We start from the raw sequence: 22107 nt of genomic DNA on the forward strand, positions 1-22107 counted from the left end.
TCACGATGCTGGGTGCGCACTGGTCCTATATACTTATCGAAATTTTGAAAATTCTTTCCACACGAGGATTCGAACCAGCGTTCATTCCGTAACTTGAGTCTTAGGTATGTTGCCTTGGAACACGACGCTATGAATTCTGCAGTGCCTGGGAAAAGTGACATAAGTCAGTTTCCACAAACTGTTTTTGATAATTTGACAACTTACACTGGTTTATGTCGATTTGATTTTTTTCTGTATGAATTATTGTAATGGGAGAAATACTTATCAGCGTATTCCGAATCTCACCGGACCGGTGGACAACAATGACGTCACGCTGCAGCGAAATAGGAACAAAACTGCTGGAAGGATCGATGGCTGTCATGGCGACTGTATAAGTTGTTGTCTGTGCTAAGCTAGCAAAATTTTGAGAAATTTCTGTACTGCCATCTCGTTCAAAGAAAAGAGAGCATAAACAATTTATTTCTTGAACCGGTAGTAATAACTGGTCCGTTGACATGTTCGCTCATAAACCATTAACATATTGTTTTTACGTTGTGCTCATTACAAACAATACAGCAGAACACACCGGCATGACACAACAGTGCACGATGTTATTCGTCTGCTAATTCCCGCCCTATACAAGAACCAATCAGATTCACTGATGGCGGCTGATGGAGACTGCCACCACCTCTGCAAGCTGATGGCACCGGTGCGACACCGGTGGAGCATCAGTGACTCCATCGGTGAAATTCGGAACACCGTGATGCCATCAGATTGCTCAGCGCTGAGATTCGGAATACGGTCTGTGTCTCTTTTTCCAAGCGAGCAGATTTTCCGTAAGTTGTCAATAAATTATATCAAAAAATGTTTGTGGAAACTGACATGTCACTTTTCCCAGGCATTGCAGAATTCATAGTGATAATAATGACAATAATAATAATGATAATAGTAATAATAATAATAATAATAATAATAATATCAATAATAATAATAAAATTACTATCATTTGTGAGACTCAGACCCGTCTTCGAACAGTTGACTAAACATCAATCTCTAGATCACTGCACGTTTAGGAGCCTGCACCTGTTTGCCAAAACCTTATTTAGACGCGGCAGTTCGAAAAGGAAACAACTCAAAATGCAAAGTTTCATACTGCAGTAAAAAATCCAATTAAGGGGTTAGGTACAGCTTACAGCAGTAAAATTTTGGAAATATTCAACATTTTTCTCCTCCATTACTGTATTTGTACAATAATGAAAGTTAGTTTGTGTAAAATACTGTCCTTCTGTTATATGAAAAAATATTTTTACGATAAAAAACATATTTTTTAAAAATTCAAAATGGTGGCAGTTCACTGTGCAGTGATGACGTGTTTCCCTCATAACTCAAAAACTATCCAATATTCTGTGATGAAATTTTTTATGTGTATTTATGCATGTGATATCTACAATATGATGCAAAATCACTTCTCTACCTTTGATAGATTGATAAAAATAAATTCATTTAAAAAATGGTCAAATATCAGTATTTTCTTCTAACACAAAATAAAAAAAAAATATTATTTATTAAGGAATGTAGTTGAAAGGGGGTGATACTGTAAACATGAGTTTCAGAAATAAAAAAGAAGAGAACATGAAAAAGTTAAAAAGTTCATGAGTTATGAGGGAAAAGCTTCGTCACTGCACAGTGAATTTTGAAAATTTTTTAAATCGTAAAAATATTTTTTTTATATAGCAGAAGGACAGTGGTTTACACATACCAATTTTCATTATTGTACAGGATACAGTAATGGAGGGAAAAAATGTTGAATATTCCCAAAACTTTTACTGCTGTAAGCTGTACCTAACCCCTTAAAATCATTTTAATTGGAACTTATAGTATATGCCTATGCCTATAAGAAACATCATTAATAGAATTTGTATTAATTTAAATGATCCTTAGACTTTTCACAGCTACATGAAATTTAAAATGCAGTTTTCTCAAAACTTCAAATTTTGAGTTATTTCCCTTTTGAACTGGTCCGTCGATTTGTGTTCTCCACAACTCTAAAGGTCGACGATTGAGGGAGATATTGCGGAACAGAAGGTTTGAATCATGGTGTAAATTACTTCATAAGGGCAAAGATGTTATCCTGTATTCTGAGTGCCCCAAGGCAAATTCCTGGATGTCATCAAAAGCAAATTTATCAATTTCAGAATACACTAATGCAATTAAAATGTCCAGCAATCTATCTGCGGTTAGATCTGTGCCCGGCAGAAGTTTCAACACAACCCGTTGTCGCCATCCCGGCTGCAACGAGACGGAAACTCTTGGTCACGTGTTGGGGTTCTGTCGAAAAACGGAGCTGCTGCGCAACAATCGACACCATAAGGCCAGGACCGGTATTGCTGATGTCCTCAAGCGTCGTGGATGGGAACTATACGAGGAGATCCACTGCGTTTCATCCTTAGATTCGAACAGAAGAGCAGATATTGTAGCCATCCACAGGACTCAATCTAAGGGATTAGTTCTTGATACTACAATCCGGTTTGAGAGGGATGCCCTGCAGGCACAACACGTTGATGAGGAGAAGAAATTCATTTATGGGTCCTGCATCCCGTATATAAGGGAGAAATATAACATTCCCACTAGTCAGTGGAGTGTTTCTGGTCTTTTGTTTGGTGCACGTGGCACATTCCCTAAATTCACATGTCATATTTTAAAAGCACTCGGACTCTGATTTTTTGAAATTAAAAAACATTCTGTTGAATATTCTTAAGGATTCAATCCAAATATTACATTACCATTTATATTTTGGCCATTGATGATTCTATTGGGTTTTCATTTCTCTGAATTTTTTTAAACAATTCCTGTCTTTATAAATTATTCTGTAGTGCTTTTATTCTGGATCTTTATGGTCACCCTCATTGAGGGCAGATTATTTTCTTTAAATATTTATATATAAGGAGAAAGTATCTGCACCGAAAAATCTCTCAATCTCAGTAACAAACAAGCATGAATTCACTACATCTGGATAATACAAATTCCTTAATAGTGATACCTTTTCATTACTTGTGCCTGATTTTGATTAAACTTATTTTTCAACCTGTTTTGGAGGTAACATGTGTTGTTGTTGCCTCCAACAATCTGTATGAACATAAGTAGCTGCTTTCGGGAGAAAAATTTGATACCAACTCTCATTTCTTCGTTTTTTTTTATTTCTGGTTATAAAATGTTACGAGGAATAACTTTATGAGCGGAGCTGTGGACAAGGTTCCCAGCGGGAGTTGCGATAGCAACCTGTCAGCTGTCATGCGTCAACCCAACGACATATTCTCAAACCCTATTTCAAGGAAGATACCGTGATAAATTTTTCTGGGCAATATGTCGGCTACAGGTTGTTATAACATACCTATTTGAATGAAACAAAATACAGGTAGGGTAAAGGTTGGTAATATTGTGATACGAGTAATATTGTGATAGTTCTTTTGAGAATTTATTACAATTCTACTGAGCGAGAGAAGAACCGGTTTTGTGCAGCAACTTGTCCACGAACATTCTCGTAATACGTTGACGCAAAAAACCGATCTTTTCGCTCAGTAAAATTGGGCAATATCAAGTTCCGCAAAAAAAAAAAAAAAAAAAAAACCCTCGTCAACCTTGTATCAAAGTGCGCAACTATCTCCCCTCATCAGTTACCCCACTCTTTCACATCAATACTAAGCAAATTCTCTTCACACTTCAGAGTAAACAAATTAGTAATGTCAATATTGTGTACTCTGTTCTGGGGTTAGGACTACTTATAGAGTTTCATGAACCTCTTGCTAATTTTAGGTAGGTCTAGTCTTGGATGAAGTTTTCTTCTTTGCGTGTATAAGATTCTTCTTGTTAGATTTATATCCCTGGTTGTTATTTTCTAGCTTATTTCTTGTTGGGCTGAGCATATTTCTCTCCTGATTAATTCTGAAGGTCTGTCGAACAAGTCTTCTCCACTGGTTTTGCGTTTCGCGGCATTTGTAATCATATGACGGTGTACAGTTACATCTTTTCATGGTTGTGATTTGCTCCTCTATTTAAAAGAATATCACCTTCAACAGTTGTCACTATTTCGGCATTGCACATTTTCACTATGCACCTCAATTTCTGTTCCTCTTTGTTCTTGTAATACTTCCTGTATTCATATCCATCAAGTATAGTTAGTTCCTTCCCTTTTTTGACTGTTGATTTTAATCATGTTGCTTATAGTTGCTGCAAGCCGAGGTACGTAACAAAATAACCAGTGCGCGAGCCGTGGAAGAGTGAGTTTGCAGTAGCTTTGCGCAGAGTAATCAATGCTGCGCGCGCACACGGAAAATAGTACCCGAGCTGTCACAGTAGGGGAGGGGAAAACAGTGGGGGCAGTTGTTATTGTTGCCACCGCGAAGCATATTTGCGGAGTTTGAATATATATTTGGGAGTTTGATAACACCGGTAAAATTGTGATACATTTTCAAAAAGAACTATCACAATATTACTCGTATCACAGTATTACCGACCTTTACCCTACTTGAAGATATTTTAACCACAGAAAGGAAATTATTGTGCTATTTACGAGAATACAGGAATTAAAATAAAAAAAATTAAAGGGGACTGAAAAATAAATGCTACACAAGCATTTTATAGCCTGCGACATCATAAAAAGACCAAAGACATACATAATATAATCAAAGATTTAACAGTGTTCAACATAGTAAAGAATTTAGGTTTTGGTACAGCAACTTAGATGTAGAAAGCGAAGGTGAAGAAAAGGAAATCTTTCGGTTGATTTCGCTACCAGAAAAAAGTCCAAGAGAATACGTTCTCCTGATTATTGTCATCTTCGCTGGCCTAACGGATAATATGCTTGCCGTTGGATAGAGGTTCTCGAGTTCAAACCTGGCTGGCGATGTAATTTAGAGAGTGATAAAATTCTTAGAATGGCTTCCTTAGGGAAAGAAATGAAGCTGGAAGATCCATTGAAGGAGGGCTAGAAAATTTCGAGGGGGAAAGCCGAAAATGGACGTAACTATTAGCTACAACATACGGGGGGGGACAAAGGGGGAGAAGTACAACGAGATGACCCAGAGCAGTTAGAAACGAGAAGGTACAGACTAAGAGGAGAGTGGTCGAAGTCTAGGCAACGAAACGGTAATAGCCAATTTGGCTGTTTGAAGATTCGAACGCGTAGGAATTAGTCATCTTAACGGTAATAGCCGATTGGCTATTAATGATTTTTCTCAGATCAGAAGACCAGCCAATTGGCTCTTTGATGACTCCATCGATCTGTAAAAGGGGACGATTAGATTCTGTTAGAGCCCGAGTTAGTTGTGAATAATTATTAATTTTTAGTCGTCACCAATGTCTGGGGAAGTGAATGCAGGTCCGTGGCCCATTTCTTTTAGGGCTAATCCCGACATTTGTCTTAGCGCCTTAGGAAAACCACGGAGTCCACACCTTTGGAATAACGGCTAGCGCGTCTGGCCGCGAAACCAGGTGGCCCGGGTTCGATTCCCGGTCGGGGAAAATTACCTGGTTGAGGTTTTTTCCGGGGTTTTCCCTCAACCCAATATGAGCAAAATGCTGGGTAACTTTCGGTGCTGGACCCCGGACTCATTTCACCTGCATTATCACCTTCATCTCATTCAGACGCTAAATAACCTAAGCTGTTGATAAAGCGTCGTGAAATAACCTACTTAAAAACCACGAAAAACCCTTAGGCAGAATGTTTCTGCCTTCCTTTCAGTCTCCGCATACGATCCATATATCTTAATGTCGTCTATCATCTGATACCTTCTTCTACTCTGAAATTATCTTCCGTTCACCATTTCAGTGCATCTGTCAGTAGGCAGTTTCTTCTCAGCCAGTGACCCAGCCAGAAACCGGCTAACTGGTCTAATTTTTGAAGAATTCGAATAAGAAGAAAAGATGAAAAAAGAAAGGAAACAATATTTGAGGCAAGAAAATATCTTGCAATATTTCCCTCCTGCCCTTAGAACTTCATAATCTTCAAGCGAAACCATCGAATTAATATGACTGGTTAGTTTGGTTTTCATTGATTTTAGATAGTTATTTAGACCTTCCTGGGCTTTGCTAGCCTTGCACTGTCGAATCGCATTTTCTTAGATGGAGTCATCAGGAACGTGGAAGGTAATTAGTGAGAATGATGGCTATCAGAGTTGAAGGTTCCTCCAATAGCACAGCGCTAGATCGCTGACCGATATTTCGTAAGCTTAGATTGAATCCTCGACATTGACTGGAGCAGCGAATAACTTTAAAAATTTGATTCCATCAACACTCTCCATTTTACTCTACATTTCCCCTCATTTCAATTATTTTCATCTCATTAAACATCTAGGATAAAGTGACGTATCGGCCTTGGTGATATCGGTTGGAAGCGACTAACCCGATACCGATCTTCTCTCTCTAATAATTACGATCACGGTCTATTGAACGAAGTAGACACACAGGACGGGACACAACTTCATGCGAAGTTAATATTTAAATCTGGTGACCACTAGAGAACTGCTCTCCAATCTCTGTGGTAACTTAAAGGCGGCATACCAAACCGCAGAAATCAACTAATTTCATTCATCTCTCCTAAGGGAGTCAGTAGATGCTACAAACCTCAAAATCGCAAGGTAGAAATACTTTGATCCGTCCTAAGGAAATAAAAGAAAAGTAATTTAATTTTGACGAACGCGAGATAAATATGAGACAAATTTTGCGTGGAGATGTCTCATTCATAACGAGGGAATAAAAGAGCGAGATAAATATTATGAGACAAATTTTACCTAGAGCCGTTTCATTTGAAACGATGAAGTAAGAAAAGCAAGATAAAGATGCGATAAACTTTTTCAGAGCCATTTAATTAAGAAACAATGATAAGAAATGAATTTTAAAGATCTCATTAAAATTAGAAGAACCAATAACAAAGCAATGCATAAAATTGTGTAAATAATAAGATATTAATTAGTCAAATGAAAAATGACAGGAACTGATCTTAGGAGTTCAAAAATCTAAATCATATTGTGGATGATGACAATATTATAGTCCGATGTCAGCTATGTTCCGCGCAAAAGAGTCGCGGCTTTCGAAAGTATGGATGTTTGAATAGGTCACATATATCGCAAAGTGGATTAAAGTCATAAATTATATCAACTTGGGCCTATATTCAAATACATATAAATCAGGTTCAGGAAAGGTACCATGTAACAGCTGCAGTGATTAACAGCAGGAATAATAATAATAATAATAATAATAATAATAATAATAATAATAATAATAATAATAATAATAATAATAATAATAAAGTAAACACAAGAAGCTAATATTTAAAGGATATATAAATTCTATTTATCTCACGAATAATTGTATATAATGTTTTTTCCACTCCAGCATTTTACGTAATAAAAATATATTACTTAATTTTAGATTATTTAATACCAGAACTGTTGAAAGGATACTTTTCTTTTGAGTTTTCTTTTGTTTGTTGCTATACGACTGTTGAACGAAGCGTATTTTCACTTACGTCTCTAGCGAAATAATGTCCCGTCGTCATAGCAACCAACAACATCACGGTATTAGTTATTTACGACATGAATATCGTAACGTTTCATATTGCAATACGAGATTGGAAAGTTGTCAAACGAGACCGTAGGGCAAGTTTGATAATGTGTCGAGTATTGTAATATAAAATTGCTATGATTAGGCCCATATTGAACAAAATTTTGTCCACTTTGATAAAAAAATTAATTTTCTTATAATAGTAATTGTATTATTTTTATTGCTTTGAAAATATCTTTTGTGGAGAAGCGATTGTATTATTATTATTACTTTCTTCCTGCCAGAGGCGATTACTTTATGTTTGTTTGATTAGTTTTCAACACAATAGGTTTTTGTTTATAAATGAAAAGAGGAAAAATAAACATTTTAAAAATGAAATCTGCAATTGAATGTTTAGTACCATCGAAATCTCGCGTAAGATACGAAGTGGAATATAAAAAATTTGAAGATTGGTGTTCCAAGAAAAATGTTGAAAGTGTGTCGAACATAGTTGGTTATTTTAGGACGCTTCATCAACTGCTATGATTATATCTAGCGCCTGAGAGAGATGGTGATAATGCTAGCGAGATGAGTCCAGGGTCCAACGCTGAAAATTACCCAGCATTTGCTCTTACTTAATGAGTTGAGGGAAAACCCCGGAAAAAAACCTTATTAAATGTGAAGCACAGGAACGCCATTTCATAATTTCAATTAAGAAACACGCCAAACGAATTATCTTTGCACCAAAAAAACGGATGCTTCCTGGACCAAGTTATCGTATTTTATAATTGTTTGAATGCAACAGAAGTCAGAAGTCTTGCTAAACATGTTATTGCTGTAGCACTACGAAATGCCACTGAACGAATATTTCACACTTTTATCACAGCCAATGTTGCGCTATACACCAATTTTCGGCAATCTAATGTAAAAACTACCTACAAATATTTGGAAAGTTTCAGAGAAAATACACAAATTCAATCTTCTAACACGATTTTTTTGTTTTTAAATTAATTTGCTGGGAGACATCGTTAGATATAGGCCACTCTTACACTAAACCTGGAGTAATTTAAGCTTATTAATCAAATATGATTCTACTTACTGTTTTTATATGCTCATCTGTATGTAATTTCTATTTTATACATATTTCATTGTTATTTTCCATCCAAAGATCATTAAGAACGCTGAATATTACTTGATATCTCCTATTTTCTTCAAATAGTGTTTATAACTTATGCCATGTTAATTTTCATTTGTTTTCATAAGTTAACAATGATGCACATTGGGAGCAACATATAAGAAATTATTTTCCTACACAATCCACGCTATATTCACGTTGTTTTGAAATGATTAATCGAAGATGGTTTGCTTATTTTTTATTACACGCACATTTGTATGTAATTTCTATTCCATACGTTTTTTTCTAACCCAAGATCATTAAGAATGGTGAATATTATTCATGGTTGTTTCCTGTATTTCTTAAAATAATGTTATGTGGCATGTTAGTTTTTATTTGTCGTTATTTATGTAAAAATGATGCGCCAAAAAATAAAAAAATAATAATAATTTCGTACTCACTCCACATCCTATATTCACATTTGTTTTTCAGTGATTTATTAAAGAATGTACCGTTATTTAAAAGACTAATTTAGAAACATGTTACATAAATCATCCTTGTGCCTAAAGAGAATGCTCCCTGGACCAAATTATCGTATTTTGCAGTGGTCGTCAGTACTAGCTGAAATGGGTAATAATAGCATAATATAATATAATTATGATGTACGTAGCAAGATCTATTATTCAGTTGATAGGATATTTTATGAGGTTGTCATGACTGAGATATCTATTGTCAATTGCTTTTATTCGTCAGAAGGCCTTGACTGACGAGTATATAAGGACTGGCGCTCTTAGTGGTGGAGGTCCGGGTTTGGGATGGCTCACAAGCAACAAGTCATACTAAATATGTTTAGGATTAGTGTAAAACTGGCCTATGTCTCTCACCCGAAATGGCGTACCTGTGTTTCACAATTACCAAAACCTTAACCAGGTAACTTGCCTCTAACAGAATTTGAACCCGGGCCACCTGTTTTCGCGGTAGGACGCGCTAATCTTTACTCTACAGGTGTGGACGTTAGGGAAATAGAGATTCTACTTAAAATAATACGAGAAAAGAGATTTCCTTTAGGTCTTTCCTTTTAGAATGAAAGAATGAAGTTGCTCCAACATTTATTGAATTCCTGTTACAATATCTGCATTTCTTTTCAGATGCATTAAAACACACTGGAATGGGGGTGTGAGTCCGTGCCACCAAGTACCAAGCATCTTGTTCGAAACATGAGCAGCTCTGGCGTCTGAAATGCTGAGTGACCGCTCTGAGCGGTGAAAAGACGGGAACAATGTTAAGTGGGATGGCGACGCTGTCCGAGCAGCTAGGCAACTCGCAGCACACCGCCACGTCACCGGGGCACAACGACACAACTCCGGACGTCGTGAACGGAGTAGCCCCTTGGACGCAGCTGCTGCCCGCCATCCTCAAGGGACTGGTGATGGGCACCATCATCGTGGCCGCCGTTCTGGGCAACGCCCTCGTCATCATCAGCGTGGTGAGGCACCGAAAACTCCGCATCATCACCAACTACTACGTGGTGTCCCTGGCCCTTGCGGACTTACTTGTAGCCCTTTGCGCTATGACCTTCAACGCCAGCGTTGAACTCACTGGAGGCACCTGGCTGTTCGGATATGTCATGTGCGACGTGTGGAACTCTCTAGACGTGTACTTCTCCACGGCGTCCATCTTGCATCTGTGTTGCATCAGTGTGGACCGCTACTACGCCATCGTCAGGCCTCTGGAGTACCCGATCACCATGACGCATCGCACTGTGTGCTTCATGATCGCCAACGTGTGGATGCTTCCCGCCCTGATCTCCTTTACCCCCATCTTCCTGGGCTGGTACACGACGCCGGAGCACCAGGAATACAGAAAAGCTCACCCACACGTGTGTGTTTTCGAGGTGAACATCTACTACATGATGATATCTTCGGGTGTGTCCTTCTGGATCCCGGGCGTTGTCATGGTTACCATGTACTACAGGATTTACAAGGAAGCTGTACGGCAGCGCAAGGCTCTGTCGAGGACTTCCAGCAATATCTTGCTCAACAGCATTCACCAGCACCATACCAGCCACCACCACCACCACAGCCACTATCTGCACCCCAGCGATGGCGACATAAGGGTGCCGGACAGCAGACAGTCGTCCACTTACGGCAAGAAGGCCACGGAGCTCAACATGAACGGTAAGCTGCTCATTTCTAATTAATTTCAGGTTTAGGCACTAATAACAACATATTTTGCTACTTCATACAAAGAGCGTTCAGGATGTGTCCTGATTTATTGACATATGATGTATATATATTTACATTACAGCACTTCTTTACATGTAATGGTGCACCTCATATTTTTTGTAGCCTATCCGGTGCTACCATTAAATATTACTACATTAACACGTTATTAGCAGTACACGTCTACAAAAATACTCGAATTTACACTATGTACCTTTTTATTACTCGGTCTAATCTTCCCTTCAATATTTATTCTACATTTCCTTTGCTATTTTCTATTTGCTCACTAATCCTAATATCTGTAATATTATCAACCCCCCCTTTTTTTCTCTAATATTCACTAAAATCTCAATGTAACTTTTTTCTATACATTATCATATTGTTCATTTACTCTATTTTTTTTTTCATGTACCTCTTCTCCTATCTTTCTCTTATATTCATTTACTGTTGCAATGTTCAAATGTTAGTACTACTTGCTTGCTCTCACTTACTCAATTCTCTTAACACTTTTCACCATTATTATTCACTCTTCCTATTTGCACTCACTTTCACTTTCTCACTACTCTATTAACACCAATTCCTTTCTCACTATTCTCACTTCCTATAAATACTAATATTATTTCTCTACCCATTCTACCTCCATGCCCCCCAAGTGCCTTCATGGCATGTTACGGGGATACCTTTACCTTACCTTTACCCATTTGATTCTACACTTCCTATCTCCCTCACACTTCTCGATCTTTTTCCAGTTCCACTTTAGTTGCGCTTCTTGATCACATCCCTACATTTTTTAATCTTATCTAATACCTCTGCAATTTTAATATCAAAATCCTTAGTTTTCGCAGGTTATGACCTTTCTTTACTGTTCATCTCAGCCTTATTTCTATCTCTGTCTTTCTTCCACTCTGAGAGGTGACTCGGCGGTAGTCGTGAATCCTATGCTGACAAGTGGGCCATCCTACCTCAGACTTGAAAGAGTCAGATCCCTTTCCCAGGCGAGTACCTGGTAAACCTCAAGGTCTGAAGCTCTAAGCTCTTAAATCTTATATCATCATCGGAGATACTATACCCAAGAGTTCATTGCAGCATATTTTTAACTATTGCAGATGATAGATGAACTAAGAGGGATGTGGAGAATGTTGATGAAATGAAAGAGCAAAATCGGAGTACCCCGAGAAAAACACGCTAAGATTTATCAAAGTTTTTATTGTTAAGACTGTCAGTATTATCAAATAATGTAATAAACACAAATATGCTGTTTTTATATAATAGATGAACGTGTTCGGTTCAACTGAACCATTATCAGATCATTAATAGACCTACAAAAACTTAAATTATAACAAACAGTGAAGACATAGGTCTTAAATATGAAGTAGACCTGAATATATGATGGATTATAATGGTACATATGAAATTACAAGTAGAATGAGTTAAAAGGTTAAAATAATGCCAATGCCAATATATGAAAAAAAAAATGTCAAAATATGATTAATCATTCTAATCTGTATAAGGTAGAACTGTGTAGAGAAAGGTAGTACAGTGGACTCTCCTAAGTTCGACAGAACAGAATTGAAAGTTCTGTCCAATAAGGGTAGTGGGTGTGGCAGGTGAAATGAATACAAATTCTTATTGGTTATCCATCAACGAATACAGTACTGTACTTGCATTTCCTGCCCGCCCCGAGACTTGTGTATGCGCTTCTAGTACCACAGTGGGTTTCGACAGTTCCGTCTCACAAACGGCACAATTCTCAAATAGGAAAAGAAGAGTTCATTAATTTAAAATCAGTGATTAAATATGGATGTCCTAATCAATAAAGTATTCTGTTTTCCTTTACCAAAAGTATCACTACAAGACACAGAACCAATTAACATTCAAATGGCAAACCCATTTCTTAGTATATATTATTTTAATGTACCGAAGTACATATGATATTTCCATGCAGATATTCTGCGTCATCATACGATGAAAGAGTAATGGAACGGAGAAAAATTCTCTCCGGCGCCGGAATTTGAACCCGGGTTTTCAGCTCTACGTGCTGACGCTTTATCCACTAAGCCACACCGGATACCCACCCCGGCGTCGGACAGAATCGTTTCAGATTATTCATTCATTCATTCATTTATTTTATTCCATAGATCTTACATGAGCAATGAAGCTTTAAGATGTGGAACATGTCAACATTTTACAATTACAATTTTTACAAATTTTTATAGTTCTACAGTTTAGTAATTTTCTACAATTTTTACAATTTTGTACAATTTTTTTACATTTTTTTACATTTTTTTTACATTTTGGCGAGATGTAGTGAGATGAGATGAGGTCCGAGGATTCGCCAAAATATTACCCGGCATTTGCCTTTTCGGTGGGGGAAACCTCGGAAAAACCCAACCAGGTAATCAGATCAAAGGGGGTAATCAAATCAAAGGGGTTGATGCCAAGGACTCGCCATAGACCATCCGGCTTCAGTCCCACGGCTGGGGAAAACCTTCGAAGAAACCAAATTCCAAAGGGGGATCCAACCCAAGCCCGAACGCAGCTCTGGATCAGCAGCCCAGCGAGTCTGCCGACTGAGCTACATCGATGGCTCTACTAAAAGTATACAATATATAGCCAATCAGATCATTAAATTTACAAACGCAAACGATCATTCATAAGTTGAGCTATATTATAATATAAAACTATTTAATTAAATTTAAGGCATAAACAATTCAACCAGTTGTGATATACAGAAATTGATAATACATATCATGCAAACTACTTCAAATTACAAACACAAACAATTTATCAGTAGAGCTATATAGATTACTATTGAATTTAAAGCATATACAATTCATCGGCCAAAACTATACAAATATATACAATACAAAGTAGCATACTTTCATTAAGCTATACAAATTTGTGCAATTAATATCAAGTAGATTAATTCAATTTATAATCATAAACAATTCATCAGTTGAGCTATACATATTACTATTCAATTTACAGTAGGTCTATATACAATTCATCAGTAGAGCTACACAGACTAGTAATCATTTTAAGAACATATACAATTCATCAGCCAAACTATACAAACATATACAATTAAATTAGTTCAATTTACAAACTTATTTTCGTTAAGCTATACAATTCATATGAAGTAGATTTATTCAATTTATAAGCTTAAACAATTCATCAGTTGACCTATACAGTATACTATTCAATTTACAGTACATACAATTCATCAGTTATGCTAAACAAAAAATACAATACATAGTAAACAGATTAAGTCAATATAAAAACATATTTTAGTTGAGCTATATAAAATTGTACATGTCATTTAAGTAGAATAATTCAATTCACAAGCATAAACAATTCATCAATTGTGTAGAAGGTATGAGTATGTAGAAATTTGGTTAATTCTTTTCTGAACCTTTTCTCGTTGTTCTTCAAATCTTTAAGATAATTAGGCAGTGCATTGAAGACTGTTATACATGAATAGCGAACTCCTTTTTTAAAACAGCTTAGACTAACAGAGGGTAGATGAAGATCTGATTTATGTCTTGTATTAAAATGATGAATGTCTTGATTAGTACTGAATTTATCTTGGTTCTTAATATACAGCATCATTAGGGAAAGAATGTATTCACAAGGTAAAGTCAGGATTTCTAAGTTTCGGAAAATATTTTTACATGAGGTCCTTTTATGCACAACGGCCATTATTCTTATAGCTTTCTTTTGTAAAACAAAAACGTGTTTAGCTTCAGACGAGTTACCCCAGAATATTAATCCATATTTCATTACAGAGTGAAAATATGCAAAGTATGACATTTTAAGTAAGTTTATATCACCAATAGTAGATAAGGATCTTAATGCATAACAGGCAGAGCTCAATTTACGAGTAATACATTCTATATGCGTTTTCCAGTTCAAGTGATTATCCAATTCTAAACCAAGAAACTTTGTGCTTATAGATTCTTTGAGATGAGTTCCATTTAATCGAATACTGTAGGAAACCTGAGCACTATTGTGTGTACTAAATTTGACTGCACTGGTTTTATCAACATTAAGTGCTAGTTTATTTGCATGGAACCATTCATTCATTAGATTCAGCACTGTATTAGAAGTGTTTATAAAATGATCGTATTGTTTGCTTGAAATAATTACACTTGTATCATCTGCAAATAAAATCACAATTAAGTTCCAACTCTTGGGTTCTCTCTAAAGGGCGGCCACTAGAGGGAACCCAAGAGTTGGAACTTAATCTGAAACGATTCTGTCCGACGCCGGGGTGGGTATCCGGTGTGGCTTAGTGGATAAAGCGTCAGCACGTAGAGCTGGAAACCCGGGTTCAAATCCCGGCGCCGGAGAGAATTTTTCTCCGTTCCATTACTCTTTCATCGTACCATTTCTTAGTGCCCATATAGGGGCGTGTCTAATTCTCCTACGTAAGCAGTCGAACTATAGGATGTCGAACTTGATTTCTGTCGAACTTAAGAGCTTCCACTGTATATAACAGCGTCTAGGAACAGGTAGTTATTAAAATCCATGTAGATGTAAAAATTATGTAAGTAACATGAAGGCTGCATTTACAAAATATTAGTTCGGTGTGCCGGTGCAAATTGATGGTGTAACGAACGGAAGTTAAAATACAGCTTAATGCGTAGAGCCAGAGTGCTGCATTGGAGTTAATTCGCTCGCTTGAACTCGGTCGAGTGTCGCACCCTCGAGTGAGATACGATCGGTCGTGATACGCTCGTAATAAATAGAAGTACAGTACAAGGTCATCTCACCGACATGTCTTGTCTTGTATGGAAGGCGACAGATAAGATACACATATGTTTTGCTCACAAGGTAAAAATAAGGCTTTATTTTCTGCATTTATGACAAACGTCTAATGGAACAGTCAATGGAACGTACCAAAAGAGGAACATGAAGTTATAAATAAAATAGTATGAAAAACTTTGATATACAGTTATTATTGCTAATTGATAATTATTCAATATTTGATTTACCACATATATAATATAATAGGTCCATACATAGTGTTCCGCCTATATACTGCGACAATGTAGAAACGTTTTACAAAATATTATTGATATAGCAGTAGATTAATAGCAATATTAGTACAGAGATAACGTCACAGAAAATATAATAAAACGAATAATCATGCTGCACAACTGTTACAGACGCAAAGATTGATACACTAATTATTAGAGATTATTATTATCATTATTATTATTATTATTATTATTATTATTATTATTATTACTAGAAAACTTGATGCAGGTCTTGCATTATCGTGATTGTGTTCTCCGTTTATAATAATTGCATTTACATCCAATAACATCTACCAGATGTGACAAAAACAAAACCACTCCTGTGTGGGGGGGAGGACATTTACCTACAGCATTTATATTACATTTTAAAGCAAGTTTTGTAGTTGTACTATCGAGAGGTTAGTTAAACACTGCAAAGTTTTGAAATGATAAACACCTATGATGTTACTACACAGTTCATCACTGTAACAAGAACGAATGTCTAACCCTCCGCTTATACCGTTCGAGGATTTATCGCTCGTGACAATTTTACCCATCATGCATGTGCGCTACCTATCGGATTATGCTATGAACTACTTGGCGCTCGAGAGAAAACGTCCGATGCAGACATCTGAGAGAGAGAATGCGTAACGTTCGTAACATCTGAGGTCTTGTGGTGGAGATGATACGGGAGAAGAATATATCCGATGTTGTAGAAAGACCAGCAACATATTTGTGTTTATCACATTGTTATTTAACAAGTCTGACGGTCTTAACAATAAAAACTTTGATAGTTTGTACAGCTTATCGGACCCAACATGGTTTTCAACTCTATAAGTTTGATTTTTCCATCACAAATTTTATTAAGACAGTAGAAGACCAGTATGCTAGATCTGATTTGTAGACAGTTGTCGACTTATTTCAGGTCAGAACCTCTTTCTCCAGTACATGTGAGTGCACAGTTGTCTGTCTGGTTATGTTTTACCACTTTTTAATTTATTTTTCAAGTTTCGTTTGTGATATATTGTGTAATAACTTTGTTCCAACACTTCTTACTCCTCATAGTGTATCATTCGTTATGCGCTGACATACAATTAGACGCAAGCGCTGGCGATGGGGCTGGAATGCCTCACTGTTGCGCTGTTACGCACGCCTGAGGGAACAATGGGTGGAATTATGTGCCACATTCATAAAATTGCTCCGACGGGGCTCACGATACAAGTTGTGAATATTCTTCCCTTAAGCTCTATCTCGCACGTCTAAAAATTGGTTGTTGAATGCAATGTGTGTAGTCGACATGGGTTCGTGTTTCTGGCAGGGTGGAAAGTTCAAGCAATCATTTTGAATAGTCGTATATAGGAAACAACAACGGCATATGGAATTGAACGTCTTCGCATAACAGTTTGTGTTTCCACATTACGAGTACGTTCAGTTGTAACTTAATTTGAGACTTCGAGACAGAATTCGCCCTGGTTTGCAAGTTGGTATAGCGCTGGCCTTCTATGCCCAAGGTTGCGGGTTCGATCCCGGGCCAGGTCGATGGCATTTAAGTGTGCTTAAATGTGACAGGCTCATGTCAGTAGATTTACTGGCATGTAAAAGAACTCCTGAGGGACAAAATTCCGGCACATCCGGCGACGCTGATATAACCTCTGCAGTTGCGAGCGTCGTTAAATAAAACATATCATTTTTTTTCGAGACAGAATTCTAATTCTGACATAATGCGTAAACGAGTACTAAATTTTAATTACTGTGGTTTTAATCTGTATCTCGGAAAAAAAAATACAGATGAACTTCGTGTGTAGGATTATACAGGGACATCACTTTATTTTTACCAACATTTTTAACATTAACCTGGCTATACTCGGAAACACTGTTGCCCCCTTCCATTACAGGAGTTTGATGTTACTAGTGCAATATGTAAACAAATCATTTTACTAGGTATTGGAGGAGAGAAAAGTAGTTTATCCATTTATGTTATAGGGAAATACGATATTACGATTTTCAGTTTGATCATCACTTTTACGGAATTTATCAAAATACAGTAGAGTAGTAACATTTTTTTTCAAAAACTCAACTTTTCAGGCGGCTATGTTCGTTATGTAATGTCTACTTTATTTAGCATATTAATTATTGATGTTATCATACAATATAGAGAGAGAATTTAAATTGAGGGGGGTCATAAGTGAAGGGCTGTAAGTGCACTTAAGTTACTTTTGAGAAAATGGGGTTTAAATATTTAAGCTTTCGTAAAATCGGTGAAATTTTTTATTTAAATTTTCATGTGTGATGCGATTAAAATATCCCTTTGCCACTAAAATTTTAGATACTTTTGCTTACACTGGATACACTTAACTCATGTTATTACAAATGTCACTAGCATTCCTTTGCTTCTAGCCACCTCAATTCAAAAAAAGCTCATCTGAATTTTTAAACAAGTTGCTGAAAATGGTTCCCGTTCATTACAATGCAGGCTTCAATTCAGTACGCATATTACTAAAAACATTTTGAAGCATATCCTATGAAATTGAATTTATCGTTTCTTGAATATAATCTTTTAGTACGATATTATTAATATAGGTTCTTTCTTCTATAGAAAACGCAATCATATTTATGAAACACACTATACACTGCAGTGTTTACTTCACTGCTTGAAGACTTCGAATGCAACAGCGGCCGTAAGTTTGTGTGTCTGACGGGAGCAAGGACATTAGTGAAGGGGTGAGAGTGAAGTACATTCAGAAATGCAGGTACAATAAAAATGCAAGTAAAAATAAAATGATGTCATTGTACAATCAACAGAATGTAAGTGAAATCAATCTACACACTGAAAAAGACGATAGGGTACAGCAGTGATGTCAAAGCAAGAGCATTTTTCTGACCTTGAAGTCGTGGGCGGGCATCAAGCGCTAAGTATGGAAAGAGAAAGGGTTATGTGTATGAATAAGCAGCCTGTTGGATTAAGAAAACAGTGATGCACAAACTTCAAACGAACGTGAAATTTTATGTCATTATTTTTATATGGCTTCTTTCTGTTTGATATTATCTATATTGTCTGTAAAACAAAAGTACTAATACTAATTTCTTAATATTGCAGTTGTGTTTTAAATGTTAATAAAATAATAAAGAGATAAGAAGGAATATTCACTTAAATTCCATAGTAGTACAACTATACTGTACTAAGTGGATGAAACACATCATTCATAAAGAAAGTAATAGCCCAAAGAAAGAGACTGAGTAAGACATGATAAGTTGGAATTTATATTGATGGTATCTTTAGCCTTACAAAAGTAATCAATAAACTAATCAAAACAATATTATAGTACAAAGCAAAGTTACCTATGTACTGTATTATGTTTTAAGTGTAACTAATAATCCATAACAAAACTCTTATCGCATTATGCTTTTAAGGTGATACTGGTGAGCAAATTCCTATCATCAGAATATTAAATTATTTTCTCGAAATGTGCTGAAGCTATAGAGCTGACATTTTTACAACACATGAGCACGTATCTTTTGCTTATGATGTAACAGTAGTTGCCTTGTTAATTCATTTCCTTACAAACAATTTCCATGCGAATATTTTCAAAAATTTCAATACACTATCTTCAGTAATACGTATTTACGGTATATTAGATTTACGAAAACATTCTTTAAGGCTACTAAACAAATAGCCCTATATATGAAAATTTCACTTTTCTATAGAAAAAAAGTTGGAAAATATTTCTTTTGGATAAAAAAAATCAAACTTGTGAAAAATGAGCATTAAAATTAAAACTTACACTCTTATTAGCATAATTTTAATGCTCTATTGAATCACTTCTGGCCATCCCTGTATGGAGCTCCACCAAGCGGCATATACTACATCTTTCGTCTGTCTCTTTCCTTTCCGCTGTAAAGCGCTCAGTCTCTCTTGAGCTCTGAAGCGCGCGCTTGCTCCTATGGGCATCAATTGACATGACTGGGGTACAGTTAAATGAACAGAAAACCTACATTACATTTTGTGATTAAATGCACGGTTAATCAGAAAATAAAGTAAGTTGGAAGTTTCAACAGTCTGGCAACATCGCTGCTAAGACACTGCTCTTTTATTTTCGTAATACAGATGTAGAAAGTCAACGAACTCAGGTCTTTCTCCCTTGGTGAGCTACCTCCCACTATCGTCTCTGACTGCAACGTTGCAATCTGTTCGCATCGTGACTTGGAATTAGTTTTTTTTTTTAATTAAATTTACACGAAAACCGTCCACGCTATTGAAATACGCCAGAGGCATAAATTATTCTTTAATAGATTTTCTATCGATGTGGATAAAAAATCACTATCCTATTCGCAATAGTTACAGAATAAGAGGGTGTGTTAAACATTCGAGAAAAAACATTTGTTCTGAAAAAAGTATAAACTTTCCACCGACATAGTGTTACACTAATAGCATGAACTATCGGCTCTAGAAATCTGCAGGGTTATTTCACTTCCAATCTGCATATTTGTTTTCGATTGGTGATCCACAAAAGCAACATTTTACTTTGGAAGAGGAAAAATTAATAAATGATCAAATCTCATGAACATGCATATTATTGGAGGTGGATATTTTAAACAATCAATTAAATACTTACGCCTTCACGGTTAATTAACATTATGTGCAGAAAAATATCACAAACAAAACTAAAAAAATTTACAGTACTACATTATGTTAAAAGTGTAAATACATGCGGTTGACACGTATGAGAAGTGGCAGCAAACTTTAGTGTAGTCAGCCGGTGTGGGTTTGGAAATGTGCCTAGCTTGAGGTTTAGAACAATAGATCATAACAGGTCGCAGTGCTGGGCCACAGTGCCCCCCTCCAGTAAATCCCATTCCTTTCCCTTCCATAAAAGCAAGTCGTTCTGCGCTCTATCAAATTTTCAGTTTCACGGGCTAATGTCAAGACAGACAGACAGACAGACAGACAGACAGACAGACAGACAGATAGATTTATTCGTTCCATAATATTCTTACATTTGCTTTATAGCATAGAATAAAGAACATGTCCAATTCTTACGTTTAACAATAAAATGCAATACATATAAAATGCAAACATGAAATATGTACAGAATTAATACCTTAATAACAATAATATTCTATACAATGTAATATGTTTACCATTTAATAGTATTATAATATTTACACAGTACTGTGAAATGTCAAGAATTCACCTACAGAATAGAAAGTGTGAGATATTAAGTAATTTTTTAGTTTTACCTTAAATAATGCAGGGTTTTGGCTATGATTCTTAATGTCTTCAGGAAGACTATTGAACATTTTTATCGCCATGTAACGTACTCCCCTTTGAAAGCATGATAAATTTGATGATGGCGTATGAAAATCATTCCTTCTGCGGGTATTTATACTATGTATGGCTGAGTTAGTTGGAAAATTTCCTTTATTACATAAGAGGAAATTTATTGTAGAGTATATGTATTGATTTGTTAAGGTTAGAATCTCTAATTTTTTTAAAAATAACTAGAGACCTCCGATGTATGAAAGAGGAAACAATGTAGACGTCACACAAATAATATACCAATAAGTAGTGGTGTGTACTGAATTGCATTATAAAGAAATCCAAGAAATAAAAATATCCCTTATTCTACTCCAAATGTCTATCGTGTTGGAGTGCCAAATTTTTGCCAAAGACTCCGGGAGACTTTTATGATAAGACAACACAGTTACGGGGCGAGTTTCCTCCAAATATTCGTATTTTTATTCCCTCTATCACTTCCATGTCATGTGACACTGTCTGCTTCATAAAAATGTCGTTGCTATGGTTACTACCATGCTAATTATTATTTGCCTGTTTCTGTGGTCTGCTACCGCATAACCCTGGCAAATATTTATCACCCAACGCAAAATGCACTACATCAAGGCAGACTTATGAGCGGTTGTATTTTATTGCCCAACGCTTCGATGTTTGTTTATGAGAGGCTCCTTATGGATTCGTAACAATCTACGTTCCATCCAGTTAGTAGCAATGGATCCACATGCTTATTGCTACTATTTCTCTCCTGTAATACAGGCTATGCATTACATCTTTAAAATATATTTATTTCCTGTCAATTTCAATTGTTTCAATTACAATAATTTTTTACTTCCTAGTGCTGAATCAGAGTATCGACTAAGGTGCGAAATTTCATAATACACTGACAATGAGTAATGTAAATTAAATAGTCCTGCACAACTGATTGATCAAATTTAAATAATT

At 36.2% G+C, this 22107-nt stretch overlaps 1 protein-coding gene across 1 annotated transcript in view; it reads left to right on the forward strand.

The window, feature by feature from the left end:
• Positions 1–10249: 10249 nt before the first annotated feature.
• Positions 10250–22107, forward strand: part of LOC138708882 (octopamine receptor beta-2R-like) — a 455534-nt gene continuing 443676 nt past the window's right edge. The window contains exon 1 of the mRNA XM_069839157.1: positions 10250–10809. Within this exon, the coding sequence (XP_069695258.1) occupies positions 10260–10809 (550 nt within the window). The 5' untranslated portion in view covers positions 10250–10259. The remainder of the gene's footprint in view (positions 10810–22107) is intronic.

This window comes from Periplaneta americana, chromosome 11, assembly GCF_040183065.1.
Source record: "Periplaneta americana isolate PAMFEO1 chromosome 11, P.americana_PAMFEO1_priV1, whole genome shotgun sequence".
Lineage (NCBI taxonomy): Eukaryota > Metazoa > Arthropoda > Insecta > Blattodea > Blattidae > Periplaneta > Periplaneta americana.